Source organism: Leptodactylus fuscus, chromosome 4, assembly GCF_031893055.1.
Source record: "Leptodactylus fuscus isolate aLepFus1 chromosome 4, aLepFus1.hap2, whole genome shotgun sequence".
NCBI classification, from domain to species: domain Eukaryota; kingdom Metazoa; phylum Chordata; class Amphibia; order Anura; family Leptodactylidae; genus Leptodactylus; species Leptodactylus fuscus.
Window position 1 is genome coordinate 203,796,194 of NC_134268.1, and position 25,391 is coordinate 203,821,584.

Below are 25,391 nucleotides of genomic sequence, written 5' to 3' on the forward strand. Positions count from 1 at the left end.
CGCCCCTCCGTTCTCTGTATAGCCGTACACTTTACAGACACATAACTGTGCTATGGGAAGGGCCTCGCACCAGCCTGTAAATGGGATCGAAGACTGTAAACATCAGTAACTTGTGGGGTTGGGTAATACTTGGGTGTGAAGTTGCAAGATGCCCGGGATCCTTGGACCATAGGTGCCACATACTGCACTGTACATACAAAATGTAAGAGCAGGGACCTGACTCATTGCAAGGAGAGACCTGATCTTCTCTGACTCCAAGGTGCGAGTGCAAACTATTGCTGTACAGCGGTTTAACTCTTTCTTTGCTTTCTCTTGTTGCCAAACCCTTATGGCTATCACCGCCATCCTTATAGGCGACTTCCCATAGAAATCATAACCTATAGAAATATTGGTTATTGCTCCATTGACTCTGCATCATTTCTGTTGCTGGAGCTATGACTGATCCAGACATCTGTCATTGACTTCTAATAATCTATAGGCAATAGAAACCTGACCTGACGGAGTGGTCTAGGTGGTCTTCATGTGGGCTAAAAATTTTTAGATCATTGTGACACTTGGTTGAAAAGTTTATACAACGCCTTCCTGTAGTGCGCGCCGTGGAACCTTCTAACACGCCTGTGACTACAAGGTCAGCTTCGATGCAATGTATGGAAAAATGGCTGTGTGTAAATTCAGTCCTATGCCTCGGTCATGATCGGGACCTATAGATAAACCTTCTGTATTGCTGATACATATGCATTATGGAAGTGTGAGCATTGGCTGGGAGGCCTCTTGCTGCAGCAGAAATCTACTCACTGCTTCAGATTTATTGGAATATTCCAGAATATATGGCCTAGCCAAACTTGTCAGGTTATTTCCTCCTTGATTTCTGGGTGAGGCATGTTGGAGGATTTTATTTATTTTGTTTTCTTGTATAGGGCCCAACTATTCCACGTATTGGAGTACCCGGAGGAATCCCACAGGGGGAACATACAAACTCCTTGTAGATGTTGTCTTTGGCTGGATTTGAACCCAGGACTCCGGCATAGCAGTACTAACCACTGAGCCCCCCCATACTACATTGGGATGAAAGTCATAATCCATTGGGATTCTGCGGTTATGGGGATGAGGAGTCCCTGTTCAAGCACTTGAATGGAGCGGTGGTGGAGCATGCACCCTGTCCCAGTCAAATTGCCCCACCATCCAGCAGTTGTGCTAATTAAAGGGGTATGCTCCTTTAACCAGCACAATATTTTTGATACTCCAAAATTCACTTTAAGGTGTCCTAATGTCGATCAGACCCATCCCCCTAACATACCCCCTGTATAGATCAAGGGTCCTCAACCGTCACCACTCCAGCTGTTGTAAAACTACAACTCCCAGCATGACCCTTATAAAAACTCTCATAGAAGTGCATAGAGCTTGCTGGGAATTGTGGTTCTCCAATAGCTTCAGTGCCGCTGGTCCCTGACCCCTCACTTTCAGTGATTGTAAAAGACCCTAACTCTTAGGTCTCCACTCCACATGTGTAACCATTGCTGAGGTTTTTGTGGCCATGGCTGCACAGGGGGCTGCTTTATGTGCAGGAGTCTCCTGTGTATATATACTGGTCACACTGGGCCATATGCCAGCGATGCCCCCTGCAGCTGCAGAGCATGGGGTCCGCACTTGATATACTATAGGTATACATATATACATGTTCTCGTCTGCAGATGTGACTGACAGGACTGCGGTGTGCAGCTGCTTCTGCCAGAAGACATATTCCTCTCTGCATCGGTACAGCAGGGCATGACTTGTGTTGTGTTTCAGCTGCACCCTCCCTCGGCCCAGACAAGACTTCTCGCAGACCTGAGCTGTGTTTGGAGGAGTTGATGCTTTCCTATTGGTAATGTCTTGTGTTCTCGCTGCTGAGTGGCCACAGTCAGGGAGAGGAAGGTCTTGCCTGTGGTTCTGTGCACTGCATCGCTCTCATCCTATCTAATGTGCCCCAAACCGGCTGAGGCAGGGGATGCACCTGCGTTATACGGAAACTATGGCCCAGTTCGGGATACTCGACTGCATGCTCAACCCCAACTGGAACCTGCTGTGCAATCTGTACTGTGCATGGAGCAACCAGGTCAGTGCATGGTCAGGGGGGTCAGTGCATGGTCAGGGGGTCAGTGCTCCGGTGACCTTCACTATTTGGGGTAGGATTGCTGCAGATAGTTGCTGAATCAGGTTGGATGACGTCTGATCAGGGGATCCCTGTTTACCTGATCTTGGTGTCAGGATGGCGGCTATAGATTGCGCTGCCTTACCTTGTAAGAAGCCATAACTTTCCTTTAGAGAGTGTTCAAGATCTCGATGTGTCTTTATGATCCTTGCCTGTGATGTTTGCTTACAACCACATTGAGGCGGATGCTTCAGCTTGCGGCAGTAGGACGCTGTTCTAGTTTCGGCAGAGCTTTTGTTGAACCGGGAAATACTGCAGTGTCACTAGGAACTTGATTTAAAGGGGTATCCCCATATTGGACGTCTGTGGGACTCGCATCTGTCTCAGGCCTGCGGTCCCCTGACCCTTGTGAGGCGGCCGTGTATGTGCCATCTATAAACGCCTGCATCTATCGGACGTGTGGGGTGTATACTATAGCAAGGCGCAAATAACCCTTTAAATGAGTTTTCCCAGATATGTTATCGAGCATGTTCATAGTTATCGAACTTTTTAAAAAAATATTTTCTCCAATTTCTCCCCTTTTTTTTTTTTTTTTGAAGATCTGTTTGCTGTGAGTGAATGATATTTACATCCAGAGGCCGAGACCCTGCCCAGACCTAAGGCCCCCCATGCACAGGACCGTGGTTGGTTTTTGGATATGGCCCACAATTACAGATGCTATACATACACAGCCTGCTGGTACTCAATGTCCATTGCTCTCATCCGTCAAAGAATGAGAGCAACAAACATTGATGGATACGGACAGAGCCCTGGAGTCCGTCTGCATTCACCTCCATGCAAAAATAACAAGATGGAAGCCTTCTACTCTCATGTTTTTTACTTTTCTGACTGTCCTGCGGTAAACAAACATGACAAAGTGAAGCATCTCCTATTTTTTTTTTACATTGTAGTCAATAGGAATGGACAGAACGAGGGGACTCTGTCTGTCATTGTTACTGCCGTTGCTGTCCTTTCCATGACTCTTCACAACTAAAACTGACAAAGTTAGAATTTAGGCCGAAGTTCTTTTGGAGAGGGTTTTGCTTCGTGCGTTGGTTGCCCAGTTGATGTTGGTGATGTCGGGTTTTCTGTTGTTGCTTTTTTTTTTACGCAAATATTCAGAGAAGTAAATTATATCAAAATGGGCAAAATAGTCTCCTTGTTGAATTATGGAAAATTGCCTTTTAAAGAGCCGTTCCCCCTCCCGCCATGTTTTTCAGGTTAGAGTCATACTACCAAGGATCACGGACAAGTTCTTTCCATCATCCTGTGTAATCCATACGGGTGGTCAGTGAGTCCGCGCTGACTTGACTATGAAAAAGCATGACCAAGAAAGAGCCTGGTTGTGTGAATATAGCCTTAGCAAGTAATTCTGTTCCTCCTGAAAAAAAGTTTTTTTTCATAACTTTATGTTGTGCTGTTCCTCTGTTATTCCTCATGAAACTTTGTTTAAAAGGATTCTACCATTGAAATGACTTTTTTTGGCGATCACACATCGGAATAGCCTTTAGAAAAGCTATTCGTCTCTTGCCTATAGACGTGATCTCCGCTGCGTCGTTCCTTAGAAATATCGGTATGCAAATTAGTTCTCTCGCACAAATGGGGGCGGGCCCAAGCGCTGAAAATGCGATGATGGCGTCCCCACTGCTGCTCGAAAACACGTAGTCTTCCTTTGCGTCACTCCCAACACCTGCGCATGCCGGCCGGCAGCCATTTTTGGAAGGCCGCTCTTGTATTGAACTACAAGAGCTAGAGCGGCCTCCCAAAAACGGCTGCTGGCCGGCAGGCGTTGGTAGTGACGCAAAGGAAGACAACGAAAGAAGGGGAGGATCCAGCCGAAGATAGAGGCGTCGCTGGAGCGTGTTTTTGAGCAGCAGTGGGGACGCCCCCATCGCATTTTTCAGCGCTGGGGCACGCCCCCATCGCTGCGAGAGAACTAATTTGCATACTGGTAAAAACCGGCATTTCTAAAGAACGGCGCAGCGGAGACCACGTCTAAAGGTAAGAGACGAATAGCCTTTCCAAAGGCTATTCTGACGTGTGATCGCCAAAAAAAATCATTTCAATGGTAGAATCCCTTTAAAGGGAAGTTTTATATTTACTTACCTATTCCCGAGGCCTCTTGATGATGGACCTTGGGGTTCCAGCCTGCCCCGAATTCTGGGTCACATGATGGGAAGCCGTGATCTAACTCCTAGGTCGCTATGAGATTGGGAAAGGAGTGAGGGGGTGGATCCAACTGGCTTCACCATCAAGAGTTCAACTAAATTCCCCAGACAACTCCTTTAAACTGACAACTGGGTGTTACTATTCACTTGTCAAAGGGGTGTGTCCTTATAGCGCTGGATATTGTCAGGGCCGTGCTAACTGACAATTGTCAGGTTCATAAAATTCTCGGAGTAATAACAGAGGATGACATAGGATGAAAAAATGAAGAAAATGCTCCACAATTGTAATTTCACGTATGTAGGTATTTACTAAAATAGTCGTAGCAAGAGAGCTTTAGGCCATGTTCACACCTAGAGTGTCTTCTATATATAGATCTGTTTCCCAATAGCCAATGACGGGAAGATTAGCGCTGTGGACCTCCAATGCGAATGGTGACCTAGCCTTAGACTTAGGAGATAAAGGTTTCTAGCCCAAGTGGCTGGCCCCCAGGTTTTAATGCCCCTTTGTTTTTGGGCAGAAGGGCTTCTCAAGGTCAAGTAATAACCCTTAAGGTGCTCAATATTGTCGGTCATGTTAATGCAGACGTACTATAGCTTGACTGTATCTTTCTCCAGACGTTGAGACTCCAGGTTTATTGACCATGGAGAGGCCACCAGCTGAAGTCGGCCCTCTCGGGATTATTATTATTATTATTATTATTATTATTATTGTTTATATAGCGCCATTAATTCCATGGTGCTTTACATTTGGGGGTTACATACAATACACAAAATATACAGGTACATATCATACTAACAGTGATCGGCTGGCACAGTGGGGTAGAGGGCCCTGCCCGCGAGGGCTTACAATCTATGGGATTGAGTCATGGGGGTGATCAGAAGTGGAGACCTGTGAAGGTCAATGACTTTAAGTTGGGAACACTCTTAGAGGATGTCATCATGTTTACCAAAGGAGGTGTCCTTAGTGAAATGTACCTGGACATGGGGAATCTCACAGGTCTGGCTATGGGCACGTAGTAGGGGGCTTTGCGGGAGGTAGCACCTCTGGATGCCATAAGGTGAGAAGTCTGCAACCTAATGGGTGCAACACATGGTGGAAAGTGCTACTGAGTAAAGGAATGTATTAAAGGGATCCTCCACTTTATCCAATCCTTACTTGCAGGATGGGTTACTGGGTAATAAAATGATGGGGCCTCCAGCGATCAGCCATAACCGTCAGAAAACCCAGGAAGGAAGTGTTAATTTTCCCTCCAGCGCCACCACTGGGTAAATTGGTCATTGCACAGTGTCCTCTTAAATTGTTGGGTTGTCTGAGTGCAAGTCTCTTTATAGCAACGTCGGGCTGATATAGTGGTCCCTTCCTACTATTTAATGGGGTCCTTTTTATAAATATATTTCCCCCCAAACTGGACTCTCTTGAAACCACCTTCACCAGTTTCAGTTCTTTGCCCCCTTAAATGGACCCTGCTCCATTGTCCCTGAGTAGAGATGAGCGAGTACTATTCAAAACTATCCAATTGGTCAGAGCTCACCATCACTCCCCCTTCCCTGACCCCGCCCTCCTGACAGTACAGAGGCTAACTAACTCACGACAAACCAAAACTGACTTCACTGACTGCTCAGGAATGTCGTGGGGAAAAATCCCAACTAGTGGAACGGAGCCTATTGAAAATTAGAGAGCTAGAGGTAAAAGGGTCCTCTTTAACATCTAAGGGTGCATTCAGACTACGTAACGCCGGGCGTGTATGAGAGCCGTACACGCCGGCATTACGGCAGACTGCCGAACACTTCCCATTCACTTCAATGGGAGCGCTCGTAACAGCGGCGTTTACGAGCGCTCCCATTGAAGTGAATGGGAAGTGTTCGGCAGTCTGCCGTAATGCCGGCGTGTACGGCTCTCATACACGCCCGGCGTTACGTAGTCTGAATGCACCCTAAGTCGTACTCTTATTTCGAGGCGTTGACTGCATGACCCCTTCATTTCTAAATGACCTATAAGTATTGAGTTTGTCCATATAAGTTCAGGGAAAAGTAACTTCTTTGTGCCTCTGTTATTGATCCTGATGCATATGGACACCCTTTTATATTCCTATATACCGTGGCCTCTTGCCATAATGGATATAAACTGCTTACTCATCCCAGCCTTCAATAAGCGGAGCGATGTTCCTGCAGGTCCGTTCCACCGCTCGTGCAGCCAGGAAGTCATTAGGTAGCATTAAGTGAAGCAAAGCTTTTTACGGTGAATGCGGCAATTAACGGTCAGAATATTCCGCCGGGTATTACTCCTCCATATCCGCCAGTCATACCTGTGGCTTTGCAAATTATCCCAGGGAAGAAAAGCATTCTGCAGAGTTAAAAACCCAAACGACTCTCGGAAAGCTTGTTACCATGGAATATTAATGGCCGCACTACTTATACAACACTGTAAAAGCCATTTAGGAGCACGCGGGCCTAGATCCTACAGAAGCCTCCACTCCAGCGCTCAACCTTCTCACACCAGCTGTTCGGAAACTGCAACTCCCAGCATGCTCCAGTCACTGGGAGTTGTAGTTCTGCGACAGCTGCAGCGCCAAAGGTTGCTGTTTCTTGTACTATTACGTTTTACCATGTTTAAAAGCAACTTTGCAGAGGTTTTAGCCCCTGTGAAGAACATATGTCAACCTTTAAAATGAATGACCCCTCCACACAGTATTATCCCCCATAGTGGCCCCTGCACATAGTATTATGCCCCATAGTGGCCTCTGCACACAGTATTATCCTCCATAGTGGCCCCTGCACATAGTATTATGCCCCATAGTGGCCCCTGCACACAGTATTATCCCCCATAGTGGCCCCTGCACATAGTATTATGCCCCATAGTGGCCCCTGCACACAGTATTATCCTCCATAGTGGCCCCTGCACATAGTATTATGCCCCATAGTGGCTCCTGCACACAGTATTATCCCCCATAGTGGCCCCTGCACACAGTATTATGCCCCATAGTGGCCCCTGCACACAGTATTATCCCCCATAGTGGCCCCTGCACACAGTATTATGCCCCATAGTGGCCCCTGCACACAGTATTATGTCCCATAGTGGCCCCTGCACATAGTATTATCCCCCATAGTGGCCCCTGCGCACAGTATCATCCCCCATAGTGGCCCCTGCACACAGTATTATCCCCCATAGAGGCCCCTGCGCACAGTATTATCCCCATAGTGGCCCCTGCACACAGTGTTATGCCCCATAGTGGTCCCTGCACACAGTATTATGCCCCATAGTGGTCCCTGCACACAGTATTATGCCCCATAGTGGTCCCTGCACACAGTATTATGCCCTATAGTGGCCCCTGCACATAGTATTATGCCCCATAGTGGCCCCTGCACACAGTATTATCCCCCATAGTGGCCCCTGCACACAGTATTATGCCCCATAGTGGCCCCTGCACACAGTATTATCCCCCATAGTGGCCCCTGCACACAGTATTATGCCCCATAGTGGTCCCTGCACACAGCATTATCCCCCATAGTGGCCCCTGCGCACAGTATTATCCCTCATAGTGGTCCCTGCACACAGTGTTATGCCCCATAGTGGTCCCTGCACACAGTATTATGCCCCATAGTGGTCCCTGCACACAGTATTATGCCCCACAGTGACCCCTGCACACAGTATTATCCCCCATAGTGGCTCCTGCACACAGTATTATGCCCCATAGTGGTCCCTGCACACAGTATTATGCCCCATAGTGGTCCCTGCACACAGTATTATCCCCCATAGTGGTCCCTGCACACAGTATTATCCCCCATAGTGGTCCCTGCACACAGTATTATCCCCCATAGTGGTCCCTGCACACAGTATTATGCCCCATAGTGGCCCCTGCACACAGTATTATGCCCCATAGTGGTCCCTGCACACAGTATTATCCCCCATAGTGGTCCCTGCACACAGTATTATCCCCCATAGTGGTCCCTGCACACAGTATTATCCCCCATAGTGGCCCCTGCACACAGTATTATCCCCCATAGTGGTCCCTGCACACAGTATTATGTGGTAGCAACTGTCGCTGGGCCCCTAATGTCCCGGGCCCTGTGGCAGCTGCTACCCCGGTAGTTACGCCTCTGCCTAGATAAGACCAGAACTATTTCACATGTAATACCATAGTTGGGAATTACAATTCCTGTAATAGAAGCTTTTCCATAGGAGTGACAAATTCCCACATGGCCGTATGATCTGACTACACACAGGGTTTGTTTGCAGTCTGTCACCATGGAGTCTCCGTCGCTGTAAACACAAATTTTTAATCAAAAACATTTATAAAGTTTACAAAGTGAATGCCATTGTGCAGCAACACTTGCACAGTCTCTGTACAAGACATCCGATTTGCCTTGCATCGATTTAGTCAGACTGGAAGGGAAAAATAACCCCAAATAGCGATGATGCAAATGTAATGATCACTTTGATCCATCGACTCCTGTAATAACTTGTGTGAAATCCTCCTGCTCGGGCTGGCCCATAAATAACGTGCATTGCATACACACAGTCTGTATGAGCGTGTGGAGGTTGTGGGTCTGTCCTCTGGAGGGGAGCGAGTGCACCCTGCACGATTCAGGGAGGTGCTGCAGAGGCTGCTGCAATGCAGAGTCAATGAGCAGAATTTGGGCTGGCTCGTACGGAGACGTCCGGTTTACAAACCTAGTAAAATTCAGCACAAAGCTGCAGTGCAATGTACAGCCCCGCACCATCGGAAACAGTAGACGGAGCAGAGATAAGCCAGAAGGAAATTCCTCTGGTTAAGACAAGTCCTATATATCTTATTGGGTGGTTTATTGTCTATTTAGAGCCTTGTTCTTCCGTTCATATAGGGATCATATAGGGACCACAATGTACATTTTTTTTATTATCAGTATGTCTTTGTAGAATGAGAGGAAATCCACGCAAACATGGGGAGAACATACAAACTCCTTGCAGATGTTGTTCCTGGTGGGATTCGAACCCAGGACTCCAGCGCTGCAAGGCTACAGTGCTAACCACTGAGCCACCTTGTGCTAACCACTGAGCCACCTTGGAGGTGCGGAAGAGGCTTGGTGATCCATGGCAGATGTGTAAATAAACCTATTACGTTGTGGATGTGTAATGTAGGTCGGACAGTACTTCAGTACATCCACAACTTGCTGGGAGTTATAGTCCTGTAGGATCTGCTCCTCTCCGCCGCGTACTATTCTTACGAGTCACTTTCCATAGCAGTTGCTGTCTCTTCTTCTGCCGTCTTGTGCGGTTTAATGAGAATGTCTTCAGTGAAATGATAATTATCCGCCCGCTACATGCCAGCTAGTAAACACGTCTGCCGCCCTCAAGCTGCCAACTATTCGCTTCCATTACCGCTTTATTTTGCAGTACCCACACCGGTGCCCATCTCCAAGTCTCCAATGTAAATAGTAGTCAGACTATGTAAGGTATTACTCTTGTTACCTTCTTTTAGGGTCTGTTCACACAGTTTTTTGGCAGCTGATTGTGACGCGGAATCCACCTCAAAATCCACTGGCAAAAACGGCTCCCATGGACTTCAAGGGAAGCCACTCACTACTTTTTCCGGTAACTAGTAGCGGAAAAAAGAAGTGCGATAGAGATTAGCGAATACTATTTGAAACTGCAGTTTCGAATAGCACGTTCCCCTAGGAATGAATGGATGCAGCCGGCGCACAGGGAGTTAAGCAGCCGGACGCCGGCTGCGTCCATTCATTCCTATGGGAGCGTGCTATTCGAAACTGCTGTTTCGAATAGTATTCGCTCATCTCTAGAGATGACCTTTCTTGCTGCAGATTCCACAGTACAACACTCCCTCCTGATTAGGTCTGTTCATTTGTTCACATGCGGAATGCAAGTTTCGCCATATGAACATACCCTAATTAGTCTTCTGGTTTTTCACTGACTTGATGTCAGGGTTATTCCTAGGTGCCCCCCTATAGTCCTGTGGATGGTGAGGTCTGGAGGTTATTCCTAGGTGCCCCCCTATAGTCCTGCGGATGGTGAGGTCTGGAGGTTATTCCTAGGTCCCCTCCTATAGTCCTGCGGATGGTGAGGTCTGGAGGTTATTCCTTGGTTCCCTCCTATAGTCCTGCGGATGGTGAGGTCTGGAGGTTATTCCTAGGTCCCCTCCTATAGTCCTGCGGATGGTGAGGTCTGGAGGTTATTCCTAGGTCCCCTCCTATAGTCCTGCGGATGGTGAGGTCTGGAGGTTATTCCTAGGTGCTCCCCTATAGTCCTGATAGTGAGGTCTGGAGGTTATTCCTAGGTGCCCCCCTATAGTCCTGCTGATGGTGAGGTCTGGAGGTTATTCCTAGGTGCCCCCCTATAGTCCTGCTGATGGTGAGGTCTGGAGGTTATTCCTAGGTCCCCTCCTATAGTCCTGCGGATGGTGAGGTCTGGAGGTTATTCCTAGGTCCCCTCCTATAGTCCTGCTGATGGTGAGGTCTGGAGGTTATTCCTAGGTGCCCCCCTATAGTCCTGCGGATGGTGAGGTCTGGAAGTTATTCCTAGGTCCCCTCCTATAGTCCTGCGGATGGTGAGGTCTGGAAGTTATTCCTAGGTCCCCTCCTATAGTCCTGCGGATGGTGAGGTCTGGAGGTTATTCCTAGGTGCTCCCCTATAGTCCTGATAGTGAGGTCTGGAGGTTATTCCTAGGTGCCCCCCTATAGTCCTGCGGATTGTAAGGTCTGGAGGTTATTCCTAGGTCCCCTCCTATAGTCTTCCTGATGGTAAGGTCTGGAGGTTATTCCTAGGTGCCCCCCTATAGTCCTGCTGATGGTGAGGTCTGGAGGTTATTCCTAGGTGCTCCCCTATAGTCCTGCTGATGGTGAGGTCTGGAGGTTATTCCTAGGTGCCCCCCTATAGTCCTGCTGATGGTGAGGTCTGGAGGTTATTCCTAGGTGCCCCCCTATAGTCCTTCTGATGGTGAGGTCTGGAGGTTATTCCTAGGTGCCCCCCTATAGTCCTGCTGATGGTGAGGTCTGGAGGTTATTCCTAGGTGCTCCCCTATAGTCCTGCTGATGGTGAGGTCTGGAGGTTATTCCTAGGTGCCCCCCTATAGTCCTGCTGATGGTGTGATCTGGAGGTTATTCCTAGGTGCCCCCCTATAGTCCTGCTGATGGTGAGGTCTGGAGGTTATTCCTAGGTGCTCCCCTATAGTCCTGCTGATGGTGAGGTCTGGAGGTTATTCCTAGGTGCCCCCCTATAGTCCTGCTGATGGTGTGATCTGGAGGTTATTCCTAGGTGCCCCCCTATAGTCCTACTGGCGCTTACCACATATTGTATAGCTGTGAATTCACTATTGGTTGGTCGGGTGAAGCTATGCCAGTTGAACGTTATACCTATCGGGGTCCGTGCCATGTTGACTACACAACCGTGCCGCTGCCCAGGCTACAGCCATTGCTATTGTACCAGCCGCTTCTATAATGGACAGTCGAACTTTGCCAATCTGTCCTACACTGCCAGCCATGATGGTGCCGTACCATGATGGTGCCGCCATGATTTGCCATTATATGGCCGATGAGCAGGAACGTGCTGGTGCATTGTGCGGCCGTCCCGACCTCACACAATACACGTGACTTGGCTCTCAGGTATGTAAGTCTTGGTGAGATTCCTGATCACCGAGAAGAACCCGTCAAGTCACCCATCAGCCATATTGCATTGATCCCTTTGTCTTCCAGCTTTATTGATGGCGATCCCGTGTTACCGATGAGTCAGGTGATTTCTGGGGAGTTGTCAGGTTTATTTTTATGGAGTGTTCACATTAGTCAGACGTCAACCTATTTACACAGCTTTTTTTGGGATTAATCTACATAAATGACGTGGTCAACCGGAATCCGCCTCAAATTCAGTGCCAACTCCCTCTGTGTGAACCTACCCTTAGGGCTTTGGCTGAAAACCCCCCGCAAAAAAATGTTGCTATTCTGCGACGTGCGGCCTCGGCCCCTGAAGGGTTTCTTTAGTTTTGCAGGTGAAACCTTAATAGGATCCATAAAACGGAGGGGAATATCCAAATTGCACAATCCCGGCCTTTTCTTATATCCCTCTGACTAATCTTAGCACCCGTCTTGGAGATGTATGGGGAAGTGTCCGGGTCCCGGGCAGCAGCGGGAAAAAGGGGGGGGGGGGGGACCTTCTGCTGACTTGTCTGATCCTCAGAGTAACTTTTCAAGCATTGTAAAGGAATGCACCTTGTAGCAATAAAATGGGACATTTCAAAGGCTCCCGCAGACCATGGCACATTACCCAGACACATGACTGGTCAGGCGCGGGGCTGCTCTGTGTCCTGCTGAGATTGGTATTTCACAGTCACTTACTCAGTTTGTAAACATGGCTTGGTTGGTCGCCGCATGGCCAGTGGTCTCCGCTGTTTATCTCCTGGCCTCCTTTACCGGAGCCGGGTCACTGGAACAGGGAGAAGTTCTAGATTATCGCAAACTTGCACAAGTACTCCGATGATCACATTGAATCGCCCCATAAAAGGTTGCAGTTGGTAAAGGGGTACTCCAAAACTTATAAAGGAATCAATGGGAGCCGGTCAGTGCTTTTTTCCGGGAGCCGTTTGTTCCGAAGAAGCAGGGCCATGCTCATTCTTTCTGGCGGAGTCATCACTTTAGATGCTGGGCCTTAAAACGTTTCGATGTATAATGTGCCGATGGTTTTTATTTATTTTTTATTTCAACATACATAAAGTTTTATATTAAACTTTGAATAGAAAAAAAAAAATTCAATTTTTATTCACTAATGCGGTATTATCCTTCAGAGCTGCATTCCTAATTCTGCAGGCTTTGTCCTTCTGGCTAGGTGTCTTGCATTACTGATGTGAGTAGCATTGTAGTTGGAGTCGGTATAAAGTTCCCCATGGTGTCCGTAGCCCTGGGTGTAAGGGGAGCGATCTGCACCTCTGTATTATAGCGGTTGTGTCCTGTGATGTTGCCAGTCATGATCTAACCTGTATGTGGATGAAGGCGTTTACCTTGTCCTATAAACTTTACCCCAGTCCTGTTACTATTTGCTCTCTCCTCCTATTATACTTGGGAATTCTGGGTAAAATCTCCCTGTGACCGCGTTACTGGCAAGTTCAGCACGTTCCGCAGCGCTCCGGCAGATCTGTGCATGTGTGAACCCATTACCTGCGCCTCTGCCAGCCTCTGGATGGCTCCTTTTGTTTCTGTTCCCAGGGAATGAATAAAAAAATGTGCACAATGTGAGCACATAATACAACGCGACCGTATTATACAACGCCGGCGCCTAATAACGAACTGACTAATAAAATAGGGTCAAGTTGAGATCTGACTGCTGTGTGTGAATGGTGACCAGTCTTGTCCTGCATAGGTGTGCTCTGTATATCCCCCTACTCTTAATGGAGGCCTCTTTACCGTAAATGACCACAGTTTTCGGATTTGGGACTTGTACAGGTGAAGCACATGTACTTGGTGTGTATACAGAGTGCATGGCTGGAGGCGACGTACACGCACCCCCAGCAAGCTCCAGCTATGTGATCATCACATGTATATGAAGTAGTCACTGACTGCAAGTGGACGACATGGAAACCGGGAGGAATTGCTACACAAAATGTTCTGATAGTGTCGGGACGTCCGTTGTTCTGGACCATTGGAGGACCAGAACAACGAACAGATGGACCACTAAAATAGTAGAGACCTACAGAACCCAATTGAACTTATTGATTATAGGGCCAAACTGAAAGTGCGGGGTGAAATTTTTTATTTTTGGTGGAGACTCCAACACGAATGTGGACCCAGCCCAAAGAAATTGCAGAAGTTTTCATTCTACAATGACTCTTCTTCTATTGCTGAAACCCCTTTTTAAAGGGATTGTAATATGGATAACCAATCCTCAGAATGGATCGGTATCAGATCGGTGGTGGTCCAAAACCCGGCACCCCCTTATCAGCTGCTCAGAGAATGCATCATTTGGGTGAGGACTAGAGTCTCTGTACGCTGTATAATATTGTAGCTCGGCCTCATTCACTTCCTTCGTCAAGCGGTCTGTATGTAGCTCAGTCCCATCAAACATGACATCACTGGCGTTGCTCAGCTCATCTATGGCTGTCCCAGGTATCAGACCACCACTGATCAGATATGGATGACCTATAGGTCACCAGTACTTAAAGGGGTTCTCCAGCAAATCTGTGTACCTGCGTTTTCCTGCAGGGTTTTTAAGTTCAGTGCCTAGAAGTTCAGACCGCGGGCAAGTGACAGTGCTATAGGGGCTAGCAGATTGTCAGGCAAGGCCCTATAACACGGGGTAGCTACCTCTGAACACACGAGAGGCAGCGGAGGGCTTCAAGGGTGGGGTGCTGGTTCCAGTTATGCAGCCAGCCTTGTACAGTGCCTAAATACCCAGTACCCACTCTGGATCCCCGTGGCTTCTATTTGTGGTGGCGGATCTCTAGGATGGCTTCACTATTTGACCAGTGGGGGTGTGATACCTAAAAACCCTGACCCCTAGAATGAAGGGGCCACAGTGGCGCTTCATTCAAGTGAATGGGGCTGGCTGTAATTCCCTGCACTACCAGGTGGCTGTGAGTGTCACTGTACTGGAAAAACTCCGGATCGATTGTAGTCCCACAGGTCAGGCTCCTACCAAATGTTAAGGGATGGAATGTCATCACTTCTACCCCTTTATATATGCCTAATGCAAATGATGTTGTTGATAGTATCCGGAAGGCCGGAGAGCACCCTCACAGCCACCATTACCGCTGTCAGATCTGCAGCACTATGGCAGTTGTAGTTCCACATCAGCTATGTGTTGACATTCATGCATTGGTTGTCCTCCTCTTCATGGGGAAGCAATGGCCGCTCCGTGCAGTTGTCACCAGAGCTGTCCATTACCAGGGTGCAGGATTACATTGCAGTCAGTCTCGTGAGGGTGTATTGATTCAGCAGCCTCAGAATTTACCCAGGAATGTAATACAATTCTGAGAGACCCTCGCAATGCCATATGTCCCTGCAAATATGCCATATATGCTGCTTTCATTGTGTTCTTGAATATAAGGATAAACCCATCCTAATTTTGGAGCACATGTCAAGTCATCTCATTTGCTCTTTCTATTTCTGGTGCCCGGGCATGCTTTGGGCTCAGTCTTCTGGCACCTGGATGGGCAAATGTGTGTGCGTCATTATGTGTTGTGCATGACTTGCTAAGATTCTTGTAATACATTCATAAAAATGAGAAAAACAGGAGTATAAATAGTCGCACCCACTCGCATTATTTGGAAGGACGTCCATAGTGTGTCCATCTTTTCCTTGGTATACTGGGAGTATGCTGGTGTAAGGAGCAGATGATCCCCTGGATTAATCCCTGTGTTGGCTGCTAAGAGTGCTTTGCATGCCTATAGTTTAGTCTTGCACTTATTTAGCAAGCTCTTTAATCATGTGATCACTTTTTCCAGTTTTATCCTCTAGTCACACTGCAGGCTGTGTGATATCCAGTATATGTATGTTTAGTCCATTTAGACTTACCGTATATACTCGAATATAAGCCGAGGCCCCTAATTTTACCACAAAAAACTGGAAAAACTTATTGACTCGAGTATAAGCCGAGGGGGGAAACGCAGCAGCTACTGGAAAATTTCAAAAATTAAAATGGTCGTAGTTTTTGGGTGCAGTAGATGCTGGGTGATGGGGAAGGGGAGGGGGTGTTTTGGTTGTCTGTCTGCCCCTTCCCTGAGCTTGAGGACTGGGATTTTTTTCCCCACTTGGAATTCAGCCTGGCTGTATATAGGGGATCTGCAGTGCTCCTATTAACCCCTTCCCGATGGAACAGGAGCACTGCAGATCCCCTATATTCAGTAGACCGAGCACTGTCAGACACAGGGATACCTAATGTGTATGTGTTTCACAGTCATTTTCTACTTTTATATGTATTCTAGGGAAAGGAGGGATTTCCAAGTTTTATTTTATTTATTTTTTTAAAGCTTTTTTTTTTTCCAGCATTTTATGGGAGATTCTATACATTACTATTGCGGCTGTTCATAGACACCCCCTCCCCCAAAAAAAAATAAATAAATAAAAAAAATAAAAATAAAAAAATTATTTTTGCTTGACTCGAGTATAAGCCGAGGGGGGCTCTTTCAGCACAAAAACTGTGCTGAAAAATCAGGCTTATACTCGGGTATATATGGTATTACTTTGGGCTGATAAGTATTGCAAAATACTTAAAATTCCCAGTTTAATTCTGTTTAAAAAATGATTGTACTGTTTATGCCGTTCATTAAATGTTTGTAATATATATGATCTGCTCTCTAGTGGCAGGGGCAAAATCTTTTTAATATATATATATATATATATATATATATATATATATATATATATATATATATTTATATTAACACATGCACTAACTAGCTGAAGGACCCGACTTTGCACGGGTAGATTTCCTTTTTTGTTTGTGTAGTGGCCCCATAAGAATAGATTGGTTGCTATGGAAACCTGGTGTAAAGTTTGTGTGTATGTGAAGACTGAAGAACCTGCGATTTTCATTGGTCCCTAAGCGTCATGTGATTGTATCAGTTTGAATATCGGTGAAAATCCTGCGGCTGGTTGTTATAGAAACCTGGAGTAAAGTTGTGTGTATGTGACCTTGTGTAACAGTGTCATCCCTGCCCTTTTTAATGCTGACCTACAGCAGTGAATAAAAATTTGTGTTGTTATAGAAACCTGGAGTAAAACTGTGTGCATGTGGAGACTAAGTGCCTGCGAGCTTCTATTGTCTGATGAGGGACACGTGACTGTGTGTATGTCAGTTGGAATATGAGTGAAAGACTTGCAGGCTTCTATTGGCTAATGCAGGTTTTTCTTTGTGCATACTTTCTCAGGACTGGTACGTCCTAGAGAGCTTTGGACCCAGTTTAAAACCTTCCCGAACACCTGATGTACCTGTGTGCCAATTTTGGTGAAGATCGGTCCAGTCGATTGGTCGCGCATAAAGAACAGACAAACTCATATATATATATATATATATATATATATATATATATATATATATATATATATATATATATATAATATGAGATTTTTATTTTTCCCAGTACTGTTGTACATAGAGGACTATTCACATTTTGGTCATCACTTATATTTGGATCATGCTTCAGTAGATTTCTGCTGCATGATGCAATAAAATTATGGAACCTGACAGACCCCATTACAAGTCAATGTGTCCGATCCATCCTCAGCATTGCAGCCGCCTTTATAGTCTGAACAGAAACTAAGGTGTATCCGTACCTAGATAGCTAGAACCTCGCAGCCTCGAAAGCCTTAGGATTTCCCTGCTAGACGTTTCTAAGCCTATGAGGCCTAGTGCAGTAGTGTGCGGTTATACCGCCAGGCCAGACCTCTCCAGCAGAGCTGTATTGATCGGGAGCCCCATAGCGTGAGCTGTAATATCATATGAGCTGGATCTGCCCTATCTAGTCCCTGCATAATCCTCTCCCCTCCCGGGGGATTCCTCAGGCCGGTGCAGCTGCAGCCCAGATTTAATCACACTCATTTATCTCTCTTAACTGACTGGGGGTGACGAGAAATGGGAAAAACCACCGCGATAAATGTGTCTTTATTGGAGGACGATAAATGAGAGAACGTGCTTGCCAGCTCTGCTGAGGATAGTCACTGACTACCTGTAATATATACTATAACACTGCATGTAGTGGGTATAGCACAGCTCCATCGTAGTGCACTAGCCACCATAGGATCCCTGCACCCCTAGATGTTCCCTTTCTCTTGTTTAGCAAAAATAATCTGCATTTCTATTAGTTTTTATGCGGGTCTTATCTATGTCATGAAAAATTTGGGCCAAATAACCGGATACGTCAATAAACAAAACCTTTCTTAATGCATAGTTTAAATTCTGCACCATTTATCTGATTTATTTTGCAGGGCATTCACCTCAGCTGTGACGATTTATTTCCAAGCTCACTACCCCTCCCTGTAAGCAGTTTAGCCAGCAATCTAAACATCACAGCAGTACGTGACTTTGCATGTGGGAGGGATTTATTACCTGTGATTTCATTGCAGGAAAGACTGGGGTAGGGAGGGGTACTCAGAGTTGAGTCATGGGAAATGCAGTTTGTTCACCTAGTCTCTGTATGTAAATAAGTGACACAAGGAGCAGCGAGTAAAATAAATCCAAGCAAAGGATGCACAATGGCATAGTGAGGATGTAGCACTGCCGTGGATGTATTCGTTATGGCAGAGGTATTTGGAGAAATGGCGGTCGTGCATCTGGGTCCGTAGAAATGAATGGGGCCATATTTTTATCCGCGGTCGTGGATAAAACCTACGGTTGTGTGCATGAGGCCTTACCCTTGGTTCACATCTGCGTTTAGTAATACGTTCGAGGAGACCACACCCCCCGAACAGACTACCGAACGCATTTGCAAGCGGAGTGCAGTGAAAGCACACGGACCCCATAGACTATAATGGGGTCCGTGTGCTTGCCGCGAGATCTCTGCACGGAGCATGCGGACAGGAAAGTAGATTGTGAAGTATTTTCGTGTCCACGTGTTAAAATTGGGCGTGTATTTCTACTGTAGAAATCCGAGGACCGGGCTGGCGATTGTGCGTCGCGTATGCAGCAGATCTGCAGAAAGATGTGCTGCTATGCTGGTCAACTAGCTGTATTTTTTTTTTTTTATGTCAAACTTTCAAAGTTTTGCAAAGCTGGTAAACTGGATTTTGCGGATTTTGTGTCGCAGCCAACACTCCTAATAAAAGTGCAATCCACCCCCTAAATTCGGAGGTATTCAGCCACTGGCGTTGCGGCCAGACGTGCAAATCCTGTACTAAAATGGTGGGATGTGCAGGGTTTGAGGTTTTCTCGTATTCTGCTACCTCCCTTCTCCATTGTTCAGCAGCTCCTGCTCTCTAATCTCCATTTCAGGCTCAATATCAGGGCTTTGTAAGTGATCTGGCCCCGCTCCCTGCGCCGTCTCAGGTGGTGCTCGGCTATGGAGGCCTAGTCGCCAGAGACTGCCAGTGTTCTTCCCACAGAGCTTGGCATGGGGACGCGCGCCGCCTCCTCCCACCACCCGTTGGGCTCGGGCCCTTGTTGCCATGGCCACACAATGCAATGGGGAGCTGCTGTTTGTGCTCTATTCAGAGGCCGCGCCGCCTGCCAATAGATCCGGCCTGACTAGAAAAAAAATGGCATTCTGTCACCTGCAGCTCCGAGCAACTTCTCTCACACCATAATAGCAAAATCTCCTCAGTTTTACGGAGCGGTATTAGAAATCCTGCTCTATACGTAACCGTGCGGCCGCCATACTGCACCGCCTGTAGTAGTTGTTGTGTAAATTGCTAATAAAATCTGCAGCAAATCTTCTGTGAAATTCCTGTCATGTTATAGGTTTAGGCGGCCATTTTGAAGATATCCGAGGCTTCCTAATAATATGGTGCTCCTAACGTTACGTGAAAAAAACCCCGCAGGCCCCAAGTTGTTTTAGATCACCGCTGGGGGTCCCCGCTCAGGCGGCCATTTTTGTATTAGTCACAGTCTTGGATCAACAGAGCCTATGACCCGTTAGGCCTGTGGTGAGGGCTATGTAGTCACATTACGACCGCCTGAATCGCTGTGAGGCGCCATTTAGCTCCGGCTTTATGGTTTTCGCTCAGTATGTACGTAGTCTTGGGCTCTGTTCACATCTGAGTCATGATACCGGTTTATAACACAATTCACAACTTATTCCCATGACTCAAACAATACCCCATTAACTTAAATGGGGGTAATTCCTATGCTCTGTTCTATTTCGAGGATTTTGGAGCATTAACAAATCGAACTGTCGTCATCTCGGTGCCTTTCCTTAAAAATTTGGAACCCTCTCGGCCTGAACATTTGGTTGTGGGCATGAGGCCTTAGGCAACGGACCCACAACTGTAGGTTTGGTAAATACGCTGTGTGTTATGGATCCATAGTAATGGAATATTCAGTTCCTTGACCCCATACACAAATCCGTAGCGTTGTGGACAATACGGTGGCCCAGTAGCGAGCACTGTAGCCTTGCAGCGCTGGAGTCCTGGGTTCAAATCCTGCCAGGAACAACATCTGAAAGGGGTTTGTATGTTCTCCCTGTGTTTGCGTGGATAACTCCCATTCTACAAAGACATACATTGTGATCCCTATATGGGGCTCACAATCTACAAAAAAAAAAAAATCTGTGGCGTTTACAAATCTGTTTGGAGGCCGTAGGACCATGGTGCAAAATAAGGAACCGGTCCCGTCTTGACTATTTTTGTGGCTCGTTCTGTCTATTCTAATCCTAGTATGCACGGAAAACACACAGATGGCGTCCATTCTATTTTCCATGGATTTTCACCTGACTTACACCAGTTTTTTGGAAAATTAAGGCCACCAATACAACGTCATGCCCTTGCCTATCCTCAGGCTCCTTAACACGTCTTGCAAAGTATTACAGCCTATGTTAGAGGTAGCCATATTTGTCACATAGCTTTTCCAGGAACAGATTACCCTGCATATAGCCGTGACATAACATTGACAGCCCCTGGCTGGGTCATACACTGGGGTCTTTTGGTGAGGTGCATGTATAATGATTATTACTGTACTCTGTACATGGGGGCCCCCCAGTATGGACAAACACTCTCATCGGTGTGATTCGCTATCAGGTTCACCACACACTGATACCCTGGCTTGCTGCAGTTGTAGTTTTATGTGATAAGGCCGCACAGTTGGACACATAAGATAACATTTCACTATGGGAGAGAATTGATGAGGCCTCTATTGTGTAAAGACCCAGTGCAGGCCTGTAGGATTAACCATATGATCGCCATGTTTGAGCTATGGATCACTGATCTAAGGCCGGGTTCACATCTGCTTTGCTGTACACTGGTTATTTGGGGATGAGGACTTTCCTTCGGTGTGTTCGCTATAGGTTGTGTTCCCATATCATATCTAATCTGGCGCATATTTAGTAGAGGAACCCGTACCAAAAAAAAAAAATCACTCATAAATATGTTTGAACATTCACAGATCGTATGCTCCTTCATGCAGAACCCATGGAAAAAATGTAGTACGCAAAAAGATCTGCGCCAAAGTTTTTGATGGCATGGGAACGGCATTGCGTGAACACTATTTACATGCATAGTGTGTGGATTAGCATTGGATTGGATGCAGATTTCAATACGGAATATGTGCCAAAATTTGTGTGAAACCCACTTTAAGGACCATAAGGATAAGTTCACACAGGGAAATTTTGCCTTGGAATTTGATACAAAAAATCCGCTGCCCATTTATTGAAATGGAGGGGGGGGGGTAGACTCTGCCCCATCTGTGGGTGTATTCCTCCCAAAAGCACTACAAAATCCACTTTGTGATCTCCCCCTTAGCTTCCTCTGGCCTATGGATGATGCCCGTGCGCCTCCATTGATTTCCTTCAGAGACCCTGGGCGCAAAATGGAACTGAATAAGAAGTGTCCTGAGTTGTTTTTGGGATCCCTAAAGTGAGGCCAGTACTGCATTACATCTAGAGGCTTTACAGCGCCTCCCGGAGGCACCATATGATGGCGCACATATGATGCTTCCTGTATAAGCAACTACTTAATTTTTCCTCTTCTTTTTGACCAATCTCTCCTGAAGTCTTTACAAACATCTGCCACTTTTATCGTTGTTTTGTGCCGTCTTTTTGGCGACATCCCACAGCCATACGCTGCCAATACGAACGGTTCGGTACATGTTCTGCTCATTCCGAAACTGTAAATAAACATTTATTCTGGAGAAGGAATCCACTTGGAATAACAATGTGATTTTACTTCTTCCAGATCTGATGGGGTGACTTGTCTACAGACTCACCACTCCAGATCTCCCATGATGCCGGCAGTGCGGAGGGTGACTGCTATATGTACAGATCACTGCTCATTGCCCGTTTTTTCGGACAGTCGTGTACAGAGAACAATAGGAGCCTCTTATGACGTGTGCCCTGGTCTTGTAATCCCATCGGGATGCAGAAAACATTGACCTTCAATTGGCGAGTTCAATAATGTGTGAGGATGGAAATACCGTGTAACAATGACATCAGATTCAATTATCACGCGATGAGATGACAGGCCTTTCAGGCGAAAACTAAAATGCCCCTTGCCCTATTGTAATGGGCACAATTTGCCTTCGTGTTTATGCATATACCAATTAGGTGGTTAATAGAGGGGGTTCTCTGCTCCGCATCTTCACCCCTTTTTTTCAGACTGTAGAATATCTCAATTTGGAGGTTTTTGTTGGTATGCGAGTTCTCTCGCAGCACAATGGGCGGGCCCAGCACTCAAACAGCACTGGGGGTGTCCCCAATGCTGCGAGAGAACTTTCCAGCTCCACCTTCATCTTCCTAGAAGTTAGACCCCCAACGCCGGAAGAAGACGCGTGAAGAGGCCATTCCTGAAGAAGATGGAGAGTTCTCTCGCAGCATTGGGGACGAGAGAGATCTCTATGAACAGGAGGCCGAATTTCCAGGTTTCTTTAGTGTTGGATTTCCCTTTTAAGAGACAAAATGTTATTCTTAAGTAAAATTGTGAGGATGCTTTCCTAATTTTAGGTTCTGTCCTATATAGGAACGTTGTCACCCTGCAGAAGCCCCTGTGACGTCACCCAGTGTGTCTGGTAGCTCAGGGTATGGAGTCTCTGTGGTTCGCCAGTGCCAGTTAATGACTTGTTCAACATACAGATTGTTATCTCCGGTGACAGAATTTGCAGAATGTGGGCTTGTTTTCAAGGGGGAGGGACGCAGGGCAAAAGGTCAGAACTGAGCCAGAGTAGCAGCTGCCGCCGTCTGAATGTAGTACTATGTATATGGCTGAGGCCAGGAATGAATCTCCTTACCCTGTGATGGAACAAAGGGGATGTCTGCTGCGAAGGTTCAGTGCGTCCTCCGCTTTTGTTGTTATAACCGTCACCGGAAAGAATTTATTAGACAATTGTATATTTAATTTTTTTAAAAATTTGTGATGTGCATTTAATTTTCTGCAGATTTTTATTGCCTTTTTTTTGCCGTTTTTAATAACAACGCTGCTTTCTTTACAGGTGTCGAAAAACAAAGATGGAAGAGAGCACAGTGAGATGGTATCGCCGACGGAGGAGGAAGTCTTCAGCTGGCCCGGTCCGAAGAATGTTATGTTGCGGAGGGCCTCCGAGGGCTTTGGTTTTACATTAAGGCACTTCATTGTTTACCCGCCTGAGTCTGCAGTCCAGACTTCAGTAAAGGTGAGTGTGATCATCCGCGATCTGTGACCCAGTCTCCTTCACTTTTTATTTGTTTTATTGCGACCAGACTTCCTTTGTCAGATCCTTCGCAGCGATTTCTTTGGTTAATGAGTAATTTGTCGCCGACTTGTTTTGTTCCCTGTCCTGGAACATTGCTCAGATTCTGGAATGCCACCCCGACCGGGTAGTAGCGCTGGCATTGTGGAGGGTCTTCACTTGCCAAATACTGTCTGTCCTTGGTACTTGAGTAAACAGTCAAGTAACAGAATAGTCCGAGACTTGGAAATTCCTTCCTGTTGTCCTGCAGGTGCTGTGTATGGTACACTGGCCTAGGTCAATGGATTGCAATAGGAGATTAGAAGAATAAGTCTTCTATCTATCTATCTATCTATCTATCTATCTATCTATCTCCTATCTATCTATCTATCTATCTATCTATATATATATATATATATATATATATATTATATTTATTCCTTACAGAAATAGCGTCACTCAACTGAGGGCTGTGATGTTATTGCAGCTCCACCCCCTTTCAATAGAATGGGGCCGGGATTGGTAAGTGACGCCGCGGACCCCACAAACACTATTATACTTGGGGCTCTTTTCAGACCCCTGAGTATAATGATCAGAGGACCAGGAAAGGTAAGGGAAAATAAAAAGCACTCTTACTTACCTCTCCGGGTCCAGGCAGGCTTCGGGTCTACTTCTGTGCCGTCCCTGACATCACATGACTGAGTCCTGCGTCCCGGGTCATGTGACATCCCAGACGTCATGGAAGATGGCCGACACCATTGAGGAATGCAGCGGAGCCAGGGAAGGGTAAGCAACACTGCTTTTTATGTTGGTATTCCCACCCTTGGTCTTCGATTATTATACTCTGGCGTATGAAAGGACCCCAGAGTATAATAATTGTTCATGGGTGTCCACAATGGGGCAAAATAGTGTGTGCAGGGGTCACTATGGGGGATAATACTGTGTGCAGGGGCCACTATGGGGGATAATACTGTGTACTGAGGCCACTATCGGGCATAATACTGTGTGCAGGGGCCACTATGGGGCATAATACTGTGTGCAGGGGCCACTATGGGACATAATACTGTGTGCAGGGGCCACTATGGGGGATAATACTGTGTGCAGGGGCCACTATGGGGCATAATACTGTGTGCAGGGGCCACTATGGGGCATAATACTGTGTGCAGGGGCCACTATGGGGCATAATAGAGTGCGCAGCAAAGTGGGAGGAGGGTCAGTCGGGGTCTTCGGAGTTGGTCAAAAAGTCCCTGCAATTCCTAGTAACGCCACTGGTTACATCAGTTTAGCAGATCCTTTTACCAGATGCAAAAAATGGATAAAAACAGATGGCCGTCCATTTACATTAAGATCAATCACACAATTATGGGGCAGGGCTCTTGGAAAGGACACACAGGTATATCCTTATGTATGTACACATATATACACACACACACCTGTTTGAAGCAATAGCGCGGCTTCCGCTTCATAGGACACTTGACGTCGCGTTTATAAGTCACATGGTCAATTCACAGCTCAGTCCCATTCAAGTGAAAGCGGCTGAGCTGCGATACCAAGTACGGCCACTATACAATGTAAGGCGCTGCACTTGGTGTTATGTCCACACTCACCCAAATGCTGCAATCTATTGACAACTGAGGGGCAGGGATATGGGGTGTTGGACCCCCGTCCATATTGAACTGATAACGTCTCCTAAGGACCCCTTTAGCGAGCAGTTTGAAAAGTGCTAAGTCCAGAAATCCCCTTTAATGGGGGCTGCAGGTAAAAAGCAGCTTTACCTTTAAAACAATACAGT

General features: G+C 46.6%; 1 protein-coding gene across 7 annotated transcripts in view; it reads left to right on the plus strand.

The window, feature by feature from the left end:
* The window catches only part of ARHGAP21 (Rho GTPase activating protein 21), a 117,449-nt gene that overhangs the window by 21,310 nt on the left and 70,748 nt on the right, over positions 1 to 25,391 (plus strand). For 4 of the 7 annotated variants that reach the window (XM_075271676.1, XM_075271679.1, XM_075271681.1 and 1 more), the window contains exons 1-2: positions 1,897 to 2,095; positions 23,384 to 23,563. In XM_075271676.1, the coding sequence (XP_075127777.1) occupies positions 1,988 to 2,095; positions 23,384 to 23,563 (288 nt within the window). In that variant the 5' untranslated portion in view covers positions 1,897 to 1,987. Of the gene's footprint in view, positions 1 to 1,896; positions 2,096 to 23,121; positions 23,218 to 23,383; positions 23,568 to 25,391 lie in introns of those variants that run through there. The other 3 variants (XM_075271677.1, XM_075271683.1, XM_075271680.1) reach the window with 3 other exon arrangements.